The 21,488-nt window shown below is 36.9% G+C and overlaps 1 protein-coding gene across 1 annotated transcript in view; it reads left to right on the forward strand.

Annotated features, from left to right (window-relative positions):
- Window positions 1-21,488, forward strand: part of LOC311283377 (complement C3-like) — a 345,048-nt gene that overhangs the window by 33,859 nt on the left and 289,701 nt on the right. The window contains exons 21-26 of the mRNA XM_084397732.1: window positions 8,644-8,704; window positions 8,973-9,056; window positions 12,403-12,606; window positions 12,693-12,768; window positions 12,952-13,111; window positions 16,748-16,843. Coding sequence (XP_084253858.1) covers window positions 8,644-8,704; window positions 8,973-9,056; window positions 12,403-12,606; window positions 12,693-12,768; window positions 12,952-13,111; window positions 16,748-16,843 — 681 coding nt within the window. The remainder of the gene's footprint in view (window positions 1-8,643; window positions 8,705-8,972; window positions 9,057-12,402; window positions 12,607-12,692; window positions 12,769-12,951; window positions 13,112-16,747; window positions 16,844-21,488) is intronic.

The raw sequence follows: 21,488 nt of genomic DNA on the forward strand, positions 1-21,488 counted from the left end.
AAAAATGTGGTTATAATGGAAGTCAATGGGGCAAAAACAGCCACGAACAGTAAATGAGGGAGAAAAAGTTCAAATCTGATGCTGCACAAAAACTAACAATGCATCAAAACCAATGTTGTTTCTAATCTTTGACATGTCCAAGACTGTGATAAAAGGTAAAAAAAAATCCAGTCCACAATCACATTTTATATTGAAAATGAGTCATTTTGTGTGTGTTTTTTCCCAAATCAGTGACATCATTTACGAATTTGGCAATTAAAGAGTTAAAATCCAGAATTTTTTTTAAACATTTAGTATTTTTGAGCAGGACTGAGGTTGATTAATAGATTTATGCAAAAAAAATTGAAAAAAATATTTATCTGATACATTTTTACAGCAGTTTAAAGTAGTGGCTGTTTTCAGCCACGAACATAACGAAAGGGTAGTACATTTGCCCACAGTGTACTGTTGAGTTTTTGAAAAATTTCAAAGCATTTTCCCAAAATATGTGTCAAAATAAGATTTGTCACCAAAAATCATTCCATTTGCTGAAACACAGAAAAAGTTATGGCCAAATTTAGACTCAAAAATACCCCATACCCACTAAGCAAAATGATGTCCGAAAGACGTCTTTTCAATGTCTTTGTTACAGAAATCGGACGTTGAAATGACGTCCACTGAGGAGCCAGAATGAAAGTTTTTATGACATCTTTTTTTGACGTGTTCTGCACGTCCGATATAGACGTTCATCGAACCTTCGTACAAGTTTAAAACTAGTTCAGATGTGGCCATTGTGGACATATTTCAACATCATTTATGGTCTCATTTAGACATAATTACTTTGACTATTGCTGTCAGATGATCTTAGTGAGAATTAACAGTGGTTTAGATGTTGATATTTGTTTAATTTGAAGTGTCACCATTGTGGTGATCAGTGTTTGCTTTAGTTGGGCTCTTGGTCCCCTTTCTTTATACTTTAACTTTCCTTTGACTGCTGTAACAGTGTGTTTGTGTAACACAATTGTTGTGGCAGAGAAAGCCTAGAAAAAGTCAGCTCAATGTTATCAGCTCAATGTTGATGATGACATAATCATCACAAAATGGGCGTCTGTTTTTAAAGTTTTGTGTTTATATTTGGCATTCATAACCACCAACCTTGTGGAACTGCATTATTGGTGCCAAAAGCATTAAAATGATCACTTATTTGAAGATGTATAAATAGCATGTGTTCAACAGCATGATGTTTTGATGTATCATATAGTCACACACAGACATCAAGATTGTGCATATGATTCACAACAATGGTGACAATTAAAAAAAAAAAAAAAGCTTCATGCTGCAATGCATGATGGGTAGCTTTCGTAGTACAAAACTCATCCTTAATTCCCAAGCTTTTTTATTTGATTGTCACCGTTGTTGTGATTCATATCCAAAATCTTGATGTCTGTGTGTGACTATATGACACATTTGCTGAAAACATGTGCACATGCTTTTTATACACCTTCAAATAAGTGATCATTTTAATGCTTTTGGCACCAATAATGCAGTTCCACAAGGTTGGTGGTTATGAATGCCAAAAATAAACAAAACTTTAAACACAATATTAAAGGCCCATTTTGTGATGATTATGTCATCATCAACATTGAGCTGGTAACACCTCAAACTTTTTCTAGGTTTTCTCTGCCACAACAATTGTGTTACACAAACACACTGTTACAGCAGTCAAAGAAAAGTTAAAGTAAAAAGAAAGGGGACCAAGAGCCCAACTAAAGCAAACACTGATCACCACAATGGTGACACTTCAAATTAAACAAATATCAACATCTAAACCTCTGTTAATTCTCACTAAGATCATCTGACAGCAATAGTCAAAGTAATTATGTCTAAATGAGACCATAAATGATGTTGCAATATGTCCACAATGGCCACATTTGAACTAGTTTTTAACCGTGTACGAAGGTTCGATGAACGTCTATATCGGACATGCAGAACACGTCAAAAAAAGACGTCATAAAAACTTTCATTCTGGCTCCTCAGTGGACGTCATTTCAACGTCCGATTTTTGTAACAAAGACATTGAAAAGACGTCTTCCGGACATCATTTTGCTTAGTGGGTAGTGGATGAAAACATCCCCAACAGCACATAAGGGTTAAGTCACTAAGTCAATGGTGGGATATTGGCAAAGGCAATATAAAGATCTTTTGCCAACAATATACTGCACAAAGTATCGGAAGCCTAAAAGAAGAAATGAAGATTCTAGAACAAAGCATCCTTGAACAAAGCGTCAGGAATGTTCGTGATGACCTAACTTCTGTTGATCACATCACAGAGAATAAGCTTCTGTTGAAAAATCTGTTGGAGGAAAGAGGAAAATTGGCTTTTTTAAGAACTAGATTTTCCCAACTTAATGAAATGGACAGTCCCACCACTTTTTTTTTTGGACTTGAAAAACAATTTCATCAATTGAAACTTCCAAATGGCCGAGTGACAACTAATCAACAAGAGATTCAGTCTCGTGCAATTTCTTTTTATGAGGACTTGTATTGTTCTGACCAGTGTGATGACTCAACAACAGACCAATTTTTACAGGATTTGCCAAACATTTCAGAGGATGAAGGGTTAAAGCTTGACAATCCTTTAACCTTCTCTGAGGTTTCACAGGCTGTTCAGGAGTTGAGCCTCGGGAAGTCACCTGGGTTGGATGGTCTTTCAGTGGAATTTTACAAATCCTTTTGGAAACTAATGGGCCAAGATTTGTATGATGTCCTTTTAGGATGCATTAATGGAGGGACTCTGCCTTTAAGTTGCCGGAGAGCAATGTTGACATTGATCCCCAAAAAAGGAGACCTTGGATGCCTAAAAAACTGGAGACCAGTTTCACTGTTATGTGTTGATTTTAAAATCTTGTAGAAAACATTGACTAACAGACTTAAACAACATATGGCAACCATAATCCACGTGGATCAAACTTTTTGCATCCCTAAGCGGACAATTTTTGACAATTTATTCTTGGTGAGAGACATCATTACTGTTGCAAAAAGATACAAGTTGGACATTGGTTTACTCTCTTTGGACCAAGAGAAGGCTTTTGACCGAGTAGACCACCACTACATGTTTAAGACTCTGAAAGCTTTTGAATTTGGTCCATACTTTGTATCTTGTTTTAAGCTGCTGTACAGTGATATTTATAGTATGCTTAAGATTAATGGATCTTTGGCTAGATCTTGTTCAGTGACCAGAGGCATAAGGCAAGGCTGTCCTCTATCAGGCCTATTGTATGCGATGTCTATAGAACCGCTTTTAGTTATGCTGAGGAAACAGTTATGTGGTGTTTCTCTTCCTGATTCCCCTGAAATTGCTCCCATTAAACTTACTGCTTGTGCGGATGATGTAACGATAGTTATAAAACATTCTGAGGATATTAACAGGTTAACAACTTGTTTAAATAATTTTCAAAAAGCATCATCTGCTTGCATTAATTGGGAAAAATTTACATCTTTTTTGCTGGGTGATTGGCAAATTTGTGTACCTCCAAAATTGCCAAAACAGTGTAAATGGGGCAGGGATGGATTCAAAATGCTTGGAGTTTATTTTGGGAATGAACAATATGAAAAGAAGAATTGGGAGGGATTAATTGATTGTGTTAATGGTAGGCTACAGAGATGGAGACCGGTACTTTCGCTACTTTCTTTTACACTGTTAACCCTTGCTGTAAAAAAAGGCCAAATTCTGACAATATCATACCATTTTCCATTAAAACAGTAATATACCGTAGAAAACAAAAATAGCCTACAGGAATATACTGTGAATTAACAGCGCTCAAAGTCGACACTCAGAGGCTGTTTTCCCAATCACACCCTATATCCTCATTCACTATTCCCTACATTAGTTCACTAATATAGTCCACTTTAATGAAAAGAAGTGAGTGAATTGAGACACTGATGAACACCTGATAAGCAGAATCTGAAAGGACAGAGAAACAAGAACACAAAAAAGAGAAACACAAAAACTACAACTGACTTCCAGCCACCGAGTGTGAAAACCGTTTACAAACCAGTTTACGATTATTTCTTTCCTACATGTACAAAAGTTCTTGTTGAGAATTAACAGAGATTTAGTTAATAATAAAGTTTGTTGTCACCATGATGGAGATCAGTATTTGCTTTAGCTGGTCTCTTGTCCCTTGACTTCTTACCATTCATCTTTCTCTGGCTGCTATAACAGTAAGTTTATAAAACACATTTGTTATGGCAAGAAAAAGCCAAGAAGAAGATGATCAGGTGTGTTTGGATTTTGTGATGATGTCACAATCATCCTGGACTTGTCTGATTCTCTGATCTTTCCTGCATATATTATTTGAATTTATGGGTATTTCATATTTAGCATATATCTGTGAATCTACAACATGAAGTCAATATTTCTGTAATCAGGTTTTCTGATGAATATCAAAATAATATAGTGCTTTAAAACATTTTGAACTCCTGCTTATCCTGTGGACACACACAGACATCAACAATCAGCACATGAATCTCAACAATGGTGACAATAAAAAGTTTCATGTCGCAGTGCATGCTGGGTTCCAGGATAATATGAACTCCCAGCATGCACTGCTGCATGAATAAAAAACATAAAAAAAATATTGCCACCATTGTTGAGATTAATGTGCTAAGCAAGCACTGATCTCTACAATGGTAACTTCAAACCAAACATTTTCAATTAAACATCTCAATAACAACTGTAGATGTATGACATAAATAAAGTCATACTGGTTAATAATAAGTGTAATAATGTGTAATGGCTGGAAGTCAGTTGTAGTTCTTGTGTTTCTCTATTTTCTGTTCTAACAGCAGGTGTTCATCACTAATGCTCAACAATCACTTACATATTCTCTTAATTATCTCACTGCAACACTGTCTCAATGTTACTTTTACTCTTTGTAGTGTGGATTTTCCTGTGGGCTGTAAAGGGTTAACAGTGTAAGGTAAAAAAAAGACACACCCACAAAATGTGTTTTACAGTAATAAACTGTAAGTTATAAAACAGGTACACTGTTGCCAGTAGTTTACTGTAAAATCTTGTTTTTTGGGTCACCATTGTGCAGAAGAGTAGAGCCTGTGCTTCAGTCCAGGAGAAGATCTACAAACATTGATGATTTGCTGCATGTTGCTTTATTTAACAGGCGGTGACTGTGTAGTTGCTGGTCTAGTGGAAATCTCTATATTTACAAAAGTTTTGTTGTGGTTTCAAATTAAATAAGTTCACAGTAATACTTTGCTCATGTTAGTAATGCTTTATACATTTTAGTTAATACATTTAAATGACAGTTGGTCAATTTAAGGTAGTCGGTTTCTGTAAGTGAAATTAGTTAACTCGAGTTTTAGTGCACTTTTACAGTAACATACTGTAGATTACAGTAAATAACTGTACAATTAACAGTAAATTACTGGCAACAGTGTTGCCAGTATTTTACTGTAAAAAAACCCGGTAAGGTCTAACAGTTTAGAGGAAGATGCTTGGTCATTAATAATATAATAGCCTCAATGTTGTGGCATAAGTTTACTGTTCTAGACCCCCCAAAGGACTTGCTTAAATGTGTTCAAAAAGCATTGGTTAATTTTTTTCTGGGATGGATGTCATTGGCTTCCTCCAGGAGTCCTTTACCTTCCAGTGGCAGAGGGAGGTCAAGGGCTTATACATCTGGAGTCAAAGATCTTGGCAATGAGGATGCAAACATTGAAGAAACTATTGTACAGTTCAAATGATGTCCCCTGGGTGTGTTTCGGGAGATCTATACTTAAACAGATTGGTGGAATGGGTATTGACAAACAATTATTCCTAATGAAGAAAACTTTTGTTAAAAAGTTTTCTGATCTGTCTTTTAGGTTTTATGTCTCAGTGCTCAAATCATGGGACTTGTTTGAAATATCAAGACCTGTTGAGGAGCATTATGGTGTGGAGGAACCTATTTTTTTTAATCCTCTTATTGAGCTTCCATCAAATATATCTCAGTCTTTAATTAATAGTTTTTTGAATACTGGTGTCACTAAAGTTATTGATTTGATTGATTTAAGTAGAGGACAATGGAGAACTTCGCAGTCACTTGCTGATCAAGTTGGCTTGAATTCTCTTAGAATTATAGAAGTATTTGTTAGGGGTTTTAAATCCTCCATTCCTCTATCATTTGATCACTTTGTTAATCATGTCTTGGAAGATGGTGTAGTATGGCTGAACTTTCCTCAGTTAAAGGTGTTTCCTAAAGAATGTGGCATTGATGACTCTGGTTCTGTTTCCTTATTGAAAGGTTATGGAAAATTGGTTTTTGATTGTATAGGGAAAAATTTTTTGTATCACATATGCGTTAAAACTTTACATTTGGGTCAACTGAAAGGAAAAGTTGATACTAAATGGAGAGCTCAACTCTCTATATCTGAAGATACGTTTCCATCTTGGAGACTTCTGTATAAACCTCCACTTTCTAAGAGATGTGGTGATCTTAATTGGAGATTGATCCATTGTATCCTAGCTACAAATCAATTTGTTGCTAGGATGAATGAAAATGTTACATCGAATTGCCCATTTTGTGATGCTCTTGATCATAGGCGCCGATTTATGTTTTCCTCCGTGGGTGCTCATGGGCGCACGCCCTTTAAAAAAAAAAAAAAAGTAGTCAAAAAATGTTTGCATTTCAGAACCTTAGGAAATGGACAGCGGCCGACACGAACACGCACACCTATTTACTTGATAATAAAGCCGTAAAGTAGGCTATCTTTCAACTCAGGACAGCGCCACTTCTCACAAATACAGACAGGATTGGAGATGAAAAGTTTAACTGACACGTAACCGCGATCAGCTTCGTGGGAAATTAAGAATCAATGTCACACAACAGAGTCCTGCACGGGTCCGATTTTGTAAACCCGCAGTTCTTAAAACTGCATCCGACCCGTTTACCGACAGCAGCAATTTAAATCCGCACCCGACCCGACCCGAAATAAAATCAGTTTATACTATCACATTATAGACACACTTACAAAAATGTTATTGTTTATTGCCAGATCATACAGAAGTTATCACACAGCCATTAACACAATGACAACTTCATCCGGTACATGAAGAACATGGCTAACATTACCACAAAACTGAGTAGCCTTATAACATTTTACCAGTCGAACAGACACGGCTGCAATACTATATCTGCCACGCAATTTCGTCTAGCCTATACATCTGACAATGTTGGGTTCAAACACGCCCTGCACACCACACATACTGAACAGTGTTAAATTTGACAAATACTGTTCGATAGAACGGTTTGGTTTGTTACCACAGTAACAGTTATCTGCGTGCTTCCTCAGCGATGAAGTTCCACATTTGCGGCTATCCGAAAATGCATGCAGCAAGCCTTTCATAACATTGTTTTCTTCAGTTTTGTCGACAACTTTACCATCTCCACTATAGCTTTTCTTTTCTTCACCTCCTCAGCATCCATCTCGACGACTGCAAGCAGATCGCGCGCGCGGTTATGATGACTTTTTAAAAGTGAAAGTAGAGACTCCTTGGAGGGCGTGTCGCGTGGGCACAAATAAACTGATGTGGATTTTAAATTATTTTATTAACTTGAAATACAGGCATATTTTTGTAGATGTGTTCCTAAAAATGTGCATATATATCTTTTACGTTTGCACGTGATTGTTTTAAGCCCGTGTTTAGACCCGTGTTTCCCCCGTGTCCGACCCAACCCGCACCCGTTTGAGCAAAATTTGTGGGTCACCTGAACCCGTGCAGGACTCGTTCACACAAGTCCACACAGTAAAAAATATATTTGTTGACTCACCATTGCGGTTAATTCTTCAGGAGGAACGTGCGACATAACCAATCACAGTGTGACAGACGCTTCACATAGCACCAACTGCAATGTTTAATTTTAAATGAATGTAACTGGCAGTTTGGCACACGTGGGTGCTCGGTATTTTCCGTGGGTGCTCGGTATTTTCCGTGGGTGCTCGAGCCCCGGAGCACCCACGGTATCGGCGCCTATGCTCTTGATACTATTTTCCATGTTTTGTGACTGCCCTAGACTTGATCCTATTTTTGAACTGTTGAGAAAAATAATAACAAAATTAGGGTTTCTGTATACTAATAGCTTATTTATATTGGGCTGTTGTTATAGGAAATCCTTAAGAACAATGTGTACTTGCTAATTTTGTCATTGGTCAAGCTAAATTAGCAATTTTGAAATCTCACCAGGAAAAGAATGCAGGAAGAGACATTTGTTTGGTGGCCTTTTTCAAATCCTTAGTGGAATCACGAGTGGCTATAGAATATACATATTACAAGCATGTTACTAATGTTCTTTTCTTCAAATGGAGATGGTGTGTTAAGGAAGCACTGGTTACAGTGAATGAGTATGGGGGGTTGGGTTTTAATTGGTAATGATTTTTTTTTAATGGGTGATTTATAATTGAATGTGTTAAGAACATGAATACATATGTTTATTTATTTATTTATTATATATATTTTTTTTATGTGTGTTTAATGTGAATGTGTAGGAATAATGTATATCTACATTTTTATGTAGAATAAAGGGGTTGTAAAAGTCTCTCTCTCTCTCTCTCTCTCTCTCTCTCTCTCTCTCTCTCTCTCTCTCTCTCTCTCTCTCTCTCTCTCAGTCTGAGGGTGTGCTGACTCCATTACATAGACTAAACGTGGAGCTCAATCCTGTTAAAAATGGTGAGATTTACTGTGAACCATACAATTACATTACTGTGTTATACTTCCATTATACAACTTTACACACATTATACTCTCAGCCAATTATGAAAAAAAAAAACTTTTCTAAATATCATTATAGTTTGAGTTAATCAAGAGATCAGAATAAACTCCTACACTTTTGTAGTTACTCCTACTCTTACTCACCAAAAGCGTACAAAATTTTACCAACTCAATACTCTTCCTCCATCTTCCTCTTTGTCTCTGTGTCTCATCCCAAATGGAACAGGGGAAAAACCTATAGTTGTTAAAGCTGAAACACCAAAGGATCGGGTTCCAGACACACCTGCTATCACCTACATCTCAATTACTGGTGAGGAAAAATATGTTTTCATGAATGTGTAATGATTATTTCTTAAAGGTTGTATGTTTTTGTTTAAAGAGAGATGAAGCTATATACAATCGTCTGATGGCATCCATCTGTTTCTTCTACACTGTTAGACCTTACCAGGTTTTTTTTACAGTAAAATACTGGCAACACTGTTGCCAGTAATTTACTGTTAATTGTACAGTTCTTTACTGTAATCTACAGTATGTTACTGTAAAAATGCACTAAAACTCGAGTTTTCTAGAAACTCTAGAAACCGACTGCCTTAAATTGACCAACTGTCATTTAAATGTATTAACTAAAATTTATAATGCATTAATAATGTGAGCAAAGTATTACTGTGACGAGTGGGCTATAGGCTATATTCAAGTAATGAATCCTTAACTTTGAAATATGTATGATAAAATGTATACTTTAGTTTTTACAAAGAAAGATTACACTTGAATTGTTGTTGTAATTGTAACCTTTTTAATAAAAAAATATATATATTTACAATATATTTATATTTACAATATATCAAATAATATGTTATAGTGTTTATTCCAATGTAGCCTATAGTCTACATTGGAATAAACACTATAACATATTATTTGATTACTTTATTTTTGACAAAACATACTATATTTAACATATGAGCAAAAATTGGCAAACAAAAGCTTATTTGAGGTGGCAGATATTTTACAGTAAAAATGTATAATCTATCCAAAACTAATCAACGAAATGTCTTTCATATGTCTGTAACATAGGTCTTTCGTTTTTATTATAAGAAATATAAATGTTAATTTGCAGTTTAATACGTTGCTTATACAAATACATTTTATTTCAACATATTTCAGTCGATTTTTACTCAGTATAGCAATACAGTTTGCTAAAAGCGAAACATTCATTCACACACAGAAATGCGATTCACTTGAGAATGAAAAAAAAAAAAAACTTACTACAGTATTCCATAGCTCAGGATCCGTTGCTCCTCGAAATACCAGCACTTCTGAGGTACATTTTCCATTATTATTATTTCGATAGTATTATTCCTCACAGCGCTGCGAGACGGTGTAAACAAGTACAATGATCTGAATAAGCTTGATGTGTTTTCTCGAGCTGATATGGGGGCGTTCACAGGTTGCATGGATTGCCTCAGTCATTTGCGTTTGAATAGCGCGCGCTCTCCGTGGGCGGGGTCAAATAAAAAATAATGAGCTGAGATGAGAACGACTGACATCTCGCTCTTTTCATACAGATTGCATAAACTGAGAATATTTGTTTTTTATAAAAATTACTTCATTTAAAAGAAGAGAATTCAAGCTTCATGCCTGTGTGCCTGTGTGCCTGTTTGAAGGACAGAGAAACAAGAACAGAAAAAAAGGAAACACAAGAACTGCAACTGACTTCCAGCCACCGAGTGTGAAACCAGTTTAACCCCCTGGGGTCGGCGGTATCGAAATCCGAGGTTCAACATTTTTTACAGTGTATATTAGTGAACTAATGTAGGGAATAGTGAATGAGGGTATAGGGTGTGATTGGGAAAACAGCCTCTGAGTGTCGATTTTGAGCACTGTTAATTCACAGTATATTCCTGTAGGCTATTTTTGTTTTCTATGGTATATTACTGTTTTAAAGGAGAACTCGGTAACTCTAGCGAACTCTAGTCACTTCTTCGCTGATTTTCCCTTTTGTTGTCGCGTGTTTTCCCCACGAGCTCCCCCTACAGCTGTGGGAGGGTGTATATTTCACAACACGGTCGTAAAAAACTAACTCCTCCCCCTCTCTACCGCTGCTCATGTGCGTTTGTTTTGATCGGAGCAAGCCAACTGTATCATGTGGAGCTATGTCTACCGAGGTGGGTAATCTGGTAATACATCATACATGCGTGTGTGTTTATGTCGAATTGCCGTAAAGCAATTTGTGTTTCACGCTCGTTCTCGTTCTAGTTCTCGCTTCTCACGAGACTTCCAATTTCTATCTTGCCGGGACGGTAGTCCCCAAGTTGCAAGGTTGGTTTTCCGCTCACGAGACTTCCAATTTCTATCTTGCCGGGACGGTAGTCCCCAAGTTGCAAGGTTGGTTTTCCGCCTGGGAACGCTGGGGGGAGCGGGGAAAGTCACCAGTATCACCAGAACAGGTTGTTTAACCATCCAAATGATTTCTAGACAGTTTTATTACGTTAAAAAAGTTACCAAGTTCTCCTTTAAAGGAAAATGGTATGATATTGTCAGAATTTGGCCTTTTTTTTACAGCAAGGGTTAACAGTGTACTCCAGGAGTTTTGTAGTAATATTTGAAGACTTAATGCTTCTGGTTTGCTTGGGCAATTACAATTGCAACTATGTTCTGTATGAGGATGCTGAGGAGGTTTCTTTCATGATTTTATTCTCCGCTTGTTTGGTTTAAGTTTAAGCACTTGATTAAAAATCAGGTGTAAATGAAACCAAGATGCATTGTGATCAAAACCACATTCCGCTTGAAATCTACTGCTTGCCACACATGCTCACTCAAGCGAAGTAATTTCTTAAAAAATGTTTTCTCATTTTCTTCGCTTGTAATCCCTATTAGCACACTTTACTGTGAGAATGTTTTAAAAACATTGCAATGCAATTGACAGATCCCTTAGCAATAACATTTTCAATTATCCTTTGATGTTTTTAAAATATGTAAATGAAGAAAATACATATTTTTTTAATATAACCTGTAAGAATATAAAAATGTAATTGACAGTTTTAGCAGGTAAGTGCAATCTGATCCTTAATCTTTCCTTGCCAATGAGGGCATTTTCCATCTTTCCATGTTTTCACTGTTACACAGTAGGGGGCGCTATTACACATCTTCTGAAAGAGTACTGAATCTCCTGATCAAAACACATGCGAGAAAGATGCAGAAACGTGTAATATCATATGTAATCATATGCATATGTAAAATAACACTGTAATCAACATTAAACATATAAATCAAAACTGCCAAAAGTTACTGAATGAAACGAGCTATAGGACTGTGAAGCTTTGGGGGTGTTGATGGACTCGATCTACTCCATCTATGATTTATCTTTTCGAATCCGATCCGAGCTTTTTGCTCTATAGCCTTTTTTTTTTTTTTTTAAAGCCTAGGGTATGTTCTTTCTTTTGACATATTGCATGTTCAGATATTCTTACCACAAAGTATTCTGGGGACCATGAAACTTTTGTGAAAATGATCAAAAACGCTGGCGGGGAAATAGTTAAAGAATCTGAAACTGTGCAGATACAAAACCAAATAGTGTTGAGAATGTTACATACAAAATATTCCATCCTGACAAAGATAATAAAAAGCTGAATTCTCAGCCTGCTCTTTCCTCCTTCCAGGTGAAGAGATCTCTCAGACAGTCGAGCAGGCCATCAGTGGAGACTTCATGGGTCGCCTTATTGTCCAGCCCAATGGTAATGGAGAGGATGTCATGATCTTTATGACTCGACCTGTCATTGCCACTCATTATCTGGACAGCACCAATCAGTGGGAGACTGTTGGAATAGACCGCCGTAGTGAAGCCATTAACCATATCAACACAGGTCAGCAGGATACAATATATAGAAGAAAAACATAGAATAAATAATAAACAACAAAATATTTTTTCTTTAACTTATTTTGCATTTAGGTTATCAGCGACAAATGGGTTACCGTAAACAAGATGGATCCTACGCAGCCTGGTTAAACAGGCCGAGCAGCACATGGTATTTTCATTTCAATCAATTTCATTTGTTTTGTGCATTTTCATGCCCATTTTCTCCCGTCATATTTGATCATTTTATGATTATTAGTAACTGTTACGTGCCACATGCGCTATTTATTGTTGTATATATAATACAACAAATTATTATTTGTTACTAATTTGCATTTGCTTCTGTCTATTAAAGGCTAACAGCATATGTGGCTAAAGTCTTTACCATGGCCATTAACTTTGCAACTATAAAAGAAGACGTGCTCTGCAGCGCCCTCAAGTGGCTGGTTCTCCACAAACAACTGGCAGACGGCTCCTTTAAAGAGGATTCGCCTGTAATTCATGGAGAGATGGTGGTAAGTTGAATGTGGCCTGTTTGTGTTCACCTGTGTTCAGAAAAGAATAATTCACGCAGTAGATGAAATGATTCAGAACCAGTTATTTTTTCTCTGTGGTTGCCAGTACTAACCATAGACTGTAAAGAAATATGTAAGTTGTGTCTGTGACGCGCACCCGTAGGTTTCTGAAGAGCATTTTTAACAGAAAAATGGGCAAAGATGCGGGACGTGGGTGGAGCTGAGGTGCCTGTTGCTGAAACTACGCCCCCCTAGCTTGACGTGATCAAGTTAGCTCAGGCTAAGGAGCTAATGTTATATGCTACTGGCAGTACCGTCGCAAGTGCTGTGCCAAGTGTGCGAAGTAGCCCTCGCGCTAAAGTGGCAGCTGACTTGATGATGTAAAGCCAATAGTTAAAGTTCATGTTTTTGCCCCATAGCTAAAAGTGAGACTATCGTGATGCTGTATTATTTTGCTAGTTAAAATTGTATTATGCAGTAATTTAAAGGGGTGGTAAAGTTTAATTTCACTTTTCTAACTTTAGTTAGTGTGTAATGTTGCTGTTTGAGCATAAACAACATCTGCAAAGTTACAACGCTCAAAGCTCAAAGCAAAGGACGGTATTTGCTTTTAAAGAAAAGGACTACAAAAAAACGGCTGGTATGGACTACACACAAGCTTCCTCCCGGGTTTAGTGACATCACTAACCCTAAAATTTACATAAACCCCGCCCCCGGGAACACGCAGTCCATTGTTGAGAAGAGGAAAAGTTGTTGTATAAGAGTACATTTGTGAGTCAGCTCAACCTTTAGTATCCATCTTTTCACATGCAATAGAAAGTCACTCTGTGTGCATCTCACAGCAGTTCCTATACGAGTGATTTATAGATTACCATGACAGAATATCCTAATTGAAGATAGTTAACTCCACATCAGCAACATAAATTCATCAACTAACCATTCAGAGACGTCCTGTTGCATTCTACATGTTGTCACTTCTTCTTGAGTCTCTCCATCTTTGTCTGACTCCGTTTTAACATTAAAGGTGCTCTAAGCGATCCCGGGAGACCTTACTTCTTGTTGACATTCGAATTGTTGTCAAACAAAACGGAGGCTAGCTAGACCCTCCCTCCTCCTCATCCCGTCTCCTCCCTCCTCCCCTCCCTTCCGACATAAAGGAAAGTCAAAATAGTCACTACAAACAAAGTTAAGTTTTACTGATACTTCATTCAATGTGTAATGTCGCCAAGTTAGATAAATGCTTTTACAGTATATGTGCTTCTTATTTATTAAATCCAGGCAATTGGTTGAATTTTTTTTTTTTTTTATTAAGATACAATTTATACAAAACGAAATTCACTTAAAAAAAGGTTTTCTACAAAACAAAACTTAATTAAGTGGTCAAAATCATGTCTGACCCACTCCATTCTTTCGAAATAGTGCGCATCCTATCTTACTCGTGCGGTTCACTTTTCATAATCAACAACATAGATAACAAATATGAAACTAAAATGAGCTTATTTAATGGCTACAACACATAGGCTATAGTAGGACTCTATTTGTACAAATTGCTGCACATTCATTTTATTCTGAATTTTGCACACATAAGTTGAAAGGCATGATAATGTCACTGATAATTGTGCATGCATTTATTAATTATTATCTTAATGAATAATGTAACAAGGACGAAGCATGTAAACTACATTGTTTGTTTAGAATGGAATGGATCGCAAATAGATCCGAATGAAGAAACGTACAAAACCATAGTAGAAAATGGGTAGCGCCGCGGCTGCAGGGCAGACGACAGGATGAAGCGTGCAAAGAAAAGTAGTGTGTGGGACCATTTCACCAAAAAGAATGACACAGATGTAAGTTGCAACTTGTGTGATACAGTGCTATCATCTTTCTTTATTATTGTTAGCACTACCTCAAACTAAAGCGGCGTCTCTTCGGAGCTGTCATTTTCTTAAATGAGCCGCGGCAATGTTTCAAATGAGCTTCTAACGCTAGACAAACACCTTTATTTTCAACGCGATCACCTTGTAACTGTTACCCAAATTATTTCGAAACTAAGGAGCCATTTGTCCTCCAATTACATACAAGCTCCTCGGCGCAGCGTTTGCGGGACTCATGTTTCGCGCTGTAGGGGATTTTAAAAAAGTGACGTGAGTCTTCGACCAAGGGCAGTGTGTGAGCGGGAGGCAGAGCGACAGAGTTGCGAAATTGCAGGCGCGGCTCGAAATGGCTGTTATTTCAAATAGCATAGCATACACTGTTAACCCTTGCTGTAAAAAAAGGCCTAATTCTGACAATATCATACCATTTTCCATTAAAACAGTAATATACCGTAGAAAACAAAAATAGCCTACAGGAATATACTGTGAATTAACAGTGCTCAAAATCGACACTCAGAGGCTGTTTTCCCAATCACACCCTATACCCTCATTCACTATTCCCGTTCACTAATATAGTCGTCCCCTTGACAGAGTGGTGAATGAAAATAAGTGAGTGAATTGAGACACTGATGAACACCTGATAAGCAGAATCACTGAAGGACAGAGAAACAAGAACAGAAAAAGAGAAACACAAGAGCTACAACTGACTTTCAGCAACACTGAGTGTGAAACCAGTTTACAATTATTTCTTTCATACATGTACAAAAGTTCTTGTTGAGAATTAACAGAGATTTAGTTTATAATAAAGTTTGTTGTCACCATAATGGAGATCAGTATTCGCTTTAGTTGGTCTCTTGTCCCTTGACTTCTTACCTTTCATCTTTCTCTGACTGCTGTAACAGTAAGTTTATAAAACACATTTATTATGGCAAGAAAGAGCCAAGAGGAAGATGATCAGGTGTTTTTAGCTTTTGTGATGATATCACAATCATCCTGGATGTGTCTGATTCTCTTATCTTCCCTGTATTTATTCTTTGAATTTATGGGTATTTCATAATTAGCATATATCTGATCTAATCAGATATATCTGATCAGATATATCAAATCTACAACATAAAATTAATATTTATGGAATAAGTCTTCTGAAGAATATCGTAATCATATAGTGCATTAAAACATTTTGAACTCCTGCTTGACTCAGACACACACAGATATCAACAATCAGCACATGAATCTCAACAATGGTGACAATCAAAAGTTTCATATCGCAATGCATGCTGGGTTCCAGGATAGTATAAAACTCCCAGCATGCACTGCTGCATGAATAAAAAAATATATATTTTGCCACCATTGTTGAGATTTATGTGCTAAATTGTGATATCTCTGTGTTTCTAATAGACAGTGTAGCTCTGTTTCTCTGGTTATGCATGATGTGTTAAAAAAAAATGAGTCATTGTAATTTATTGCTGTGGTTTCACAGTGGTGCTAATGAAACACTTTTGATTGAGGATTAAACTCAAATCCTGAATCAGGAACTTTTTTTTCCCCCAGACCTGTTGCTGTCTGGGTTTCCACCAATATCTTAAATGATTTAATGTCTGAAGATTAGGCAAATAGTCCAGTGACCAATTTACACCAATATTTTCTGAGACCAGCAATGTTTAATTGTACATTAATGTGCAAATTGTTCTTAAATTATTAAAACTCACACATTATCTGATTGTTTTTGTGATCTAGTCTGTTTATGTGTGCTTTATTCCAGGGTGATGTACGAGGCAGAGATGCCGATGCCTCTCTGACGGCCTTTGTTGTGATTGCCATGCAAGAGGGCAGAGAGATCTGTGCTGGATCAGTTGGTGTAAGTCAATTTGTTTCACCTCCAGTGGCCGCTCATGGATTTTAAAATAGAGGAAGCTCAGTAGTGATCTGGGGATCCATATAAAAGTTATCACTTCTTATAATTCCAGTAAGATTAGTTTTCTGGCCATGAAAACTATTCTCCTGTCCTTATAAATTTAGGTTTCTAAAACCGTAATCAAATTGTAAAGCCTGTAGCTAGATCAAACATTTCAGGGACTCGTAATGTGGGAAATATAGACAGAATCAATCGCAAATATATTGGGTTTTAATAATTGAACTAGAATACATACTACAGTTATACACGGAATATATGTATATACAGAAACATTAAGACAAAACTAGACAAACACGAATGAAGACGACGAGTAACAGATAAAAATGAGAGAGAGGGAGAGAGAGAGAATGAGAGAGTGTGAGAGAATGATCTGTTTAGGTTATAGCAAAATCACAAACAAAGTGGACCTTGAGAGCCAACAAGGAAATCAGATCACATTAAAAGTTCAGTAAACTTATCTTGCAAAATGGTTCTCTTGTGTTGGTTGAGGAAAGCCTGCGTGTGTCCTTAAGAGCAGCGTGCGTGCGTTCCCATCTCTCCCGGGCGAGCGAGATCGCGGGAAATTCAAAGAGTCTCTTTCTTTGAGGTGAAGTTGCCGGGAATGATTCAGGCTAAGTTCATTTAGCTCGTGAATGAACAGAGGCGAATAGGAAAACGAAACTAGACTATAGAAAACTATGGGATGATTATAGTCTCAAAAAGATTAACACGTGTAAGCACACTTATCAATGAACTTGATACATGTTGCAGAAATGTTTTATCCATGCCTTTCAACTTGCGTGTGCAAAATTCAAAATTGAATGAATGTGAAGCAATTTGTACAAATAGAGACATTTTTGTGAATACAAATGTTTTCCTTTGTATTAGTGTATCATAGTTTGCGCATGCAACACAGAAGATGTGCATGTGTGGATCAGGTGACACGCGTGCATTCATTGACGTCTTTTCTGAGTCGATCTCATTTGATTCATTTGGATTTTGAGACTTTCTTTTCGCGGTTTTTAAGCATTTCCCAACCCACACACAAACAACTACAAATGAATAGGCCTGGTGCCAATTATTAATGTGTGCACAACTATCCATCTATTTGACAAATTCACAAATGTGCGTCGCTACATTTAAACTAATACAATACAACTCGTGTGTGCAAAATCCAAAACCACATGAATGTGCAGCATTTTGTACAAACAGAGACATATTTGTTAATACAAAACCTCGATTTTGTATTAATGTGGGCCAGAATTTGTGCATGCAACAAGTAAGATGTGCATTTGTGGATCAGGTGACACGCGTGCATTCATTGACTCGTTTCTGAGTCGATCCTATTTGATTCATTTGGATTTTGAGACTTTCATTCCGCAGGTTTCGCCTTGCTCGATCCACACACAGCTGTCTGAGAAAACCTGCTACCACTAGATGGCAGTATTCTGCTAAAACAGACAACGGCAGCATAATAAAGCGTTCTTCACCATTTAAGACGCTTAATGAGAGTGATATTGAAGCACCAAATTTAGTACACAATATAGTCCTACCTTATTAATAAAGCATACTTTATAGAGGCAAACAGATTACATCAGATTATGAACAACACCCATAAAACCATTATAAAACGCTTAACGTGCAATCGCGCGTTGCAATAAGGTGTAGGCCTATAGGCTACTGAGTTTAAATATCACCGTCTCACTGCATTGACGTTAAGCTTTTTCTTTAATATGCTCTATGGGAGGAAAACTATAGAGCCTACAGACAAGAGCCTATGAACGCGACGCGCAGCGTTTCATGTTAATGGCATTTCCCTTCCTGAGCCTGTTAAAAAGAAAAAGCTTAACATGAAATTATGCAGTTGCTTTTAACTTTGCATGTGTATGAGAGAAACCGTCCGAGAGCTCAGTGAAGTAGGCCTACGTTTTAGGTTTGACATTCGCCGCATTTTCTAAAGGGACCATCTGCAAATTCCACTCACAGTCAAAAAATATAAACGTCCAGTCATACATTCAAATGAATACTTCCAAGGTTGTGGTAAATACCTAGTGTGCAGACTGACTTAGCCTAGTGTATGTCCAGCCGATATCCCGATTGAACAGTACGATTTTTCAAATTAGCCTACTGTAAATAGTTTTTCTATTCATGTTCCAAAGGTTGTAGTATACGTTCCTAGTGATAGTCAGGTGAAATGTTGCATTATTCACCTGTAGTAAGTCACCAAAAACCTGTTTGGTTAATTACAGTAATTTTTGTTTAAAAAAAATATTGTTTACTGTAAATAGGCAAGGGAGGTATTTGGACAATTTCACCTGTAGTAAGCCAGTCTAGTCACTAGGAACATACTACAACCATTTTGAACATGAAAAAACCCTTTTAGTGAATTACAGTATTTTTTCTGCAGAATACAGGCTACATACAGTACATGAAGTAAAGTAAGAAAGTAATTAAGTACATTTTATTTATAAAGCACATTTAAACGTAGCAGGGCTATCCAAAGTGCTGAAAGTGCTGAACAAAGTAAAACAAATAGAATAAAACATAGAAACAACCAAACAGAACAGGCAGAAACAGCATCAGGAGATAATTAAAATGCCAGGGAATAAAAATAAGTTTTCAATTTAGATTTAAAAATAGCAATTAAGGGAAGTATTGTCCAAATTTGACTTGTAAATCAGTCTTACAGGAACCTTCTACGAGCTTTGGAATTTGAAAATGTCTGTTTTTAAATATTAAAAGTAATTTGAATGAAAACAAATTATATGTTTTAACGCAGTGGAATTGGCAGACGTTCCCTTGTGCATCACGAGCCGTGGTTAGCGCGTCAAAGCATTCTCATGTACAAATATGCAGCTATACACACGTAGGGCCAGTTGATTTTCAATTAATATTTCATGTCGATATACAATGGTTGCATATAGTTAAAACTAATCGTGCTATAGACTAGCCTATAACAATGGCTTAAGGGTCAAGGGAAAACAAATGTACTGTGAAAATCGTCTTTAACATTTAAAAACAGACATTTTCAAATTCCAAAGCTTGTATAATATGTATATTATGTGTAGTCAGATAAAAAATAAGCATATAATATGAACGCAACTGCGAAACATTTTTATTTTTTATTTTTTTACAGGAAGGAAAATGCCATTAACATAAAACGCCGCGCGTCGCGTTCATAGGCTCTTGTCTGTAGGCTCTATAGTTTTCCTCCCATAGAGCATATTAAAGAAAAAGCTTAACGTCAATGCAGTGAGACGGTGATATTTAAACTCAGTAGCCTATAGGCCTACACCTTATTGCAACGCGCGATTGCACGTTAAGCGTTTTATAATGGTTTTATGGGTGTTGTTCATAATCTGATGTAATCTGTTTGCCTCTATAAAGTATGCTTTATTAATAAGGTAGGACTATATTGTGTACTAAATTTGGTGCTTCAATATCACTCTCATTAAGCGTCTTAAATGGTGAAGAACGCTTTATTATGCTGCCGTTGTCTGTTTTAGCAGAATACTGCCATCTAGTGGTAGCAGGTTTTCTCAGACAGCTGTGTGTGGATCGAGCAAGGCGAAACCTGCGGAATGAAAGTCTCAAAATCCAAATGAATCAAATAGGATCGACTCAGAAACGAGTCAATGAATGCACGCGTGTCACCTGATCCACAAATGCACATCTTACTTGTTGCATGCACAAATTCTGGCCCACATTAATACAAAATCGAGGTTTTGTATTAACAAATATGTCTCTGTTTGTACAAAATGCTGCACATTCATGTGGTTTTGGATTTTGCACACACGAGTTGTATTGTATTAGTTTAAATGTAGCGACGCACATTTGTGAATTTGTCAAATAGATGGATAGTTGTGCACACATTAATAATTAGCACCAGGCCTATTCATTTGTAGTTGTTTGTGTGTGGGTTGGGAAATGCTTAAAAACCGCGAAAAGAAAGTCTCAAAATCCAAATGAATCAAATGAGATCGACTCAGAAAAGACGTCAATGAATGCACGCGTGTCACCTGATCCACACATGCACATCTTCTGTGTTGCATGCGCAAACTATGATACACTAATACAAAGGAAAACATTTGTATTCACAAAAATGTCTCTATTTGTACAAATTGCTTCACATTCATTCAATTTTGAATTTTGCACACGCAAGTTGAAAGGCATGGATAAAACATTTCTGCAACATGTATCAAGTTCATTGATAAGTGTGCTTACACGTGTTAATCTTTTTGAGACTATAATCATCCCATAGAAAACATACAAAGAAATAAAAGAGAAGAGAAGCAGGCCGAAGCCGGTCCGGACTTGGGTTTCCAAAGTTTTCGAAGGAGCCGAAGGGAGAGAGGGGAAACTGAAGGTTTGGACTTTTATCAGTGTCCCGTGAGCAGTGTCCCACGTCCCCTTTTTCGTGGAGGACGAATCATCTTAGAGCATTCCGAGCGGAAGATTTCCCTTTGTCCGGTTAGACACGCCCACTTGAATGAGTCATGAGTGAGATTGAATTTTGAGAAGATTTGCTCGAGACATATGAAATGTATAAAACAATGCACATTACTGCATTCTGCTATCGGAATTCAACTTCGTTAGATTGAGAGGATTA

The sequence above is a fragment of the Rutilus rutilus genome (genome assembly GCF_951802725.1).
Source record: "Rutilus rutilus genome assembly, chromosome: 2".
Classification (NCBI taxonomy): Eukaryota; Metazoa; Chordata; class Actinopteri; order Cypriniformes; family Leuciscidae; genus Rutilus; species Rutilus rutilus.